Consider the following 4,370-nt stretch of genomic DNA (forward strand, 5'->3'; position numbering starts at 1 on the left):
GGATCTTTGTTTCTGGTCAATGTGTTTCTACTTTTCATTCAGCAGACTAAGATTCTCAACCAGTGCTGTGAGAACACTTTTGCCATGAGAAGTACTCGCAGACATTATTTATCTATTTATTTGTTTAGTTAGCTAGTTAGTTAGTTAGTTAGTCGGTTGGTTAGTTAACCTTTATTTCACCTCTGAGTCACATTGAGGTAAAGCTTCATTTTCAGTGGATGACAAATGTATAAAAACACAATATATAAAAACACAAAAAAACAAAAAAACAATGACATTCAATCATGGTAAGATTTAAATTCTGATTTTTTTTAAATGATCCAGTTGAGTAGCCTTCATTAAGTTGAGTAGCCTACATCAAATTTCAGTGAGCGTTTAGTGAGTTTATTCCAGCTTTTTGGTCCACAGTATTTGAAAGCAGACTTTCCCAGGTCAGAGTTCACATGTGGAACCTGGAGCAACAGCAAATAAGATCCAACTCTCCAGTCGATTCACGGCACTATATAAGGGGGCAATTTATGGATAAGGGCTTTGTAAACTAATAAGTAGGCCTGCCAGTGCTGATCCCTTTTAAAAGAGAAAGAGATGCCACTTTCCAAGATACGATGATGAGCAGCAAACTGTGGTTTTCACCTGTAATAAAGTGTGGAGTAGTAGACAGCATCAAGGGGTTTTTTAGGTTGGAGGCAGCCACCGACCTATAAATTATATCTCCATAATCCAGGAATTACTGAATACCCTCTTCCTACAAGACATGGGAAAGTAGGTCATATTTCTCTACAAGTATAGCTAAGTTTCATAATAATTAGAATAATTAGTATCTCATGGCACTAGTCTGGATTTTTGCAGATAGATAGATATATATATAGATAGATAGATAGATAGATAGATAGATAGATAGATAGATAGATAGATAGATAGATAGATAGATAGATAGAGCTTGATAGATAGATGCACACACATTGATGAAATGACAATTTAATCAGCTTTTCATGTTTTATTTACAAGAGAAATACAAAATATAGGCAATTTTAATACTATATACACTATACAATTCATGCATGAAGACCATTAGGTTTTTATAAAGGCTAGTTATTCCTCATGTTGCATGATTAATGTCAGCCAATTTGAGATATCCATCCCCTTATCCAGCCATTGCAATAAATTTCCACTAGGTGGCTTGCTGTCCTTGTTGATCCACACACCCAACTGTGCAAAGCTTGAAAGTAACCAGCACCAAAAGTTTGTCAGTCTCTTTGTCTTCAAAACCAGGGTCTCCATACAGACGAAGAAGAGTTTGCCGGTAGTCCCTCCCTCGGCGCAGGGAGCGGGGATCTCAGAGTGGTGAGGGAGGGGAAGTGGAAGGTGGGGGAGGCAGGGAGAGGGAGTGTGGGTGAGAAACTAACAGGAGCGGGCATGGTGGGTAGCGACTGTGGAGGTGTGGAGAAGGAGGTGCTGGAAGACAGAGGTGACAGGCTGGGAGGGAAGGAGAAGTGGCAGGCCAGCGAGGGGAAGGGAGGAGGGGTAAGGTATGCAGAAGAAGAAGAAGAAGAAGAGAGGTAGGGAGAAATGGGTGGAGAGAGATAGCCGTGGCAAATGGTGGGTGAAAGAGTGCCAGGTTGACACGAGGAGTGATGAGACAGCAAAATCAACTCAGGAGACTCCTGTTTCCTCTTGGAGTTGCGAACCACCTCGTCCACAGATGCTGCGTCGGGCCCTTTCTGGGTCTCAGCCGCTCTCTGGTTGAAGTCTGTGACGGAGGATGAAGAGTGCTGTCCCGGTTTTGGATCGCTCGGGCTGCACTGGCTCTCCACGTGACTCCTCAGCTCCTGTATGAGGCTCACTCTCTGCGCTGGTGTTATTTTGTGCATGTAGCTGGTCAGCTGGGTCACACACTGCTGAAAACCCGCATTCTCAATGGTGAAGAGGGCAGGAGAGTGAGGAAGGCTCACCATGGGAGCCTTCATCTCACCAGGATTTCCATTAGTAGAATCTAAGTGAAAAGACATGAGGGTGGTGGGGGGGAACAGGAGTACACGATTAAGACATTGATTTGTTGCTTCAGAAATTGGATTTTTTACTCATCTATTCACAAATTCTCAAAAGTATCCAATTATTTTGATTGACCAACCATTGCTCATGCTCTTCCTGTCTGTCCACTTTTGAAGATACTCAACAGCCAAGTCCAGAATCTCTGCTTTCTCTATTTTTGGATTCTGCAATCGCTGTGGGTGATAATAGTGAAACAGGAAAAATACATTGCATCATAATACGGTTATAATTCATACAAATACATGTAGGGACTAGGTGTAAAACTAAAACAGGCCGAGGAACTCATTTATTCAATGGACGGGATGACAATGATGCTGGTTTCAGTTATTGCTGTACCAGTCTTTAGATTGTTGAAGCATTTTTCTTCTTAATTTTTGACTTAAGTTATTAACTGTTACATCTTGGTGTTGCTGTATCTGATGTAAGTTTAGGTATGTACCACTGTCCTGACTCAATGTTGTCCTATGTTGACCTCCATTAGCTGCAAAACAAATTGCCCCTCAAAGTTTTACTCTACTACTCTACTGTGGGTGATAATAGCAAAACACAGGAGAAATACAGTTCATCACTATAAGATTACACTTCATGCAAATACATGTAGGCACCAGGTGTGATGGTCTGGTAGTGACAACTTACCACATCGGATGTGTAATTCAACAGCAAAGTTCTCAGTTCCCCAAGACTTTGATTAATTCGATCTCTTCTCTTTTTCTCTACAACTGGTTTCAGTATCTGGAGAGAGATGAGAGTCATAAGACACATGAGAGTCAGTTGTTAAAGTTGTAGTCAGTCATCAAGGTGTAACAACTCATTCATCAAAAGGTCACATTTTAATTGCCCTTTTTGACTAATTTAATAAATGAATATGCATAATCTTACAAGCCATATTTACTATCTGCACCTCTATAATGTGCAGTGGCTTTATCCAAATGAATTAAAGAAATAGTTCTTACCCTCTTTCTACTCTTGGCATTATCCAGATCTGGACTTTGTAGTTTTCTCGTCATGCTGTTTGGTGAAATGTCCTGAGCCAGTGAGAGTTGAGTTAGATTATTTCTGCTGCAGGCTCTTGTCTCTTTTACCACCGTTTGAAAAAGCCACTGCTGACTGGGTGAAGCTTATATAAACCGCAGAGGCATCTCGAGATTGGCTGAGAGGTGTGAGTGACGTATCTTAACAGCAAATTGTCTTAACTAACTTCATTATGGACCCCCATTAAAACCTAATCTGGATATCATGATTTAGAGTCATCTGGTATAGTGTCAGTGTCTTTTAACCAATTTAACTAATATAGACTCGAAATTTGATGCAACAATATTACCCAGCTTTAACAATTTAAACAACTAAAATCATGACAGACTAAAGTAATGGTGACTGGACTGACATCCCCCTATACGTTTTTCTACAGATTGTCACTGAACTCATAGAAACGTTGAGAACAAAATCCTGGATGCTTTAATTCATATTTGATTGTAATAAAAGCCTTTTATGAAGTGACACTGAAATGTGATTATATACTAACATCACCCTGGATGGCTAACCCTCATACTAAATTCATCCATAATGTAGACCAAGTATCACTGATTTATGTCATTTCTCCAGTATAAATGTAGAGCATTTAATTTACTTTTTAAACACTTCCCAGAAATTGGCACCGTCAAAGTGAGACTATGGGAAACAGTTTTTTCTCGTGGGAACTGAAGTGAAGTGACAAACTGAGCCGCTATCATGACTATTTTATGATGTGTGACCCATCAGCACTTTAAAGTGATGAGAGAGACCAAACGAGCGCACACACAGCCTCACCTGTTGGTCTGTATGAAGAAAGAAGAAGAAGAAATTGTGACTGGACAGCAGTGATCACATACGGCCCGAGTTAATTGCATTTTGAATAGGCCTAGATATCAGTTATAAAACAGACACGCGTTCATTTAATAGTTAAATGTTATTGTATACAAAGGCGGGTTTATGCGCCAAATGCCCCACAGTGATACAGTTTGGAGGGAAAGAGTGGGGGCAAATGGGAATATTTCACGTGTGCCTGATGGTGATGAAGTGTTAGGATGATTATTGCACCCGGGTGTTAAGTGTGCGCGTGTTTAGGCCAACCTGATACCCCATGGAGCATCGAGCCCGCTGGCTGGGACTTAAAAAATCAAACCCGTTTTCAACACTGTCATGTCCACTTGTTTTTTAACTATTTTTTGCCTCTTTTGTCTGCTTGGCTGATACGCGTGACGAGGCCCGATATTAGAAGTGGACGGTCCATTTCACCGACAGGCAGATGTCACTAATTGGTTTCCTTCAGAGACGCAGGC

At 40.8% G+C, this 4,370-nt stretch overlaps 1 protein-coding gene across 1 annotated transcript; it reads right to left on the reverse strand.

The window, feature by feature from the left end:
- Positions 1-1,262: 1,262 nt before the first annotated feature.
- On the reverse strand, positions 1,263-3,059 carry her11 (hairy-related 11). Its single transcript, XM_071923884.2, has 4 exons — positions 3,006-3,059; positions 2,689-2,784; positions 2,128-2,225; positions 1,263-1,947 (listed from the first exon to the last, which is right to left on the reverse strand). Exons 1-4 carry the CDS (start codon positions 3,057-3,059, stop codon positions 1,263-1,265), a joined length of 933 nt encoding a protein of 310 aa, XP_071779985.2.
- Positions 3,060-4,370: the final 1,311 nt, after the last annotated feature.

This window comes from Centroberyx gerrardi, chromosome 16 (assembly GCF_048128805.1).
Source record: "Centroberyx gerrardi isolate f3 chromosome 16, fCenGer3.hap1.cur.20231027, whole genome shotgun sequence".
Classification (NCBI taxonomy): domain Eukaryota; kingdom Metazoa; phylum Chordata; class Actinopteri; order Beryciformes; family Berycidae; genus Centroberyx; species Centroberyx gerrardi.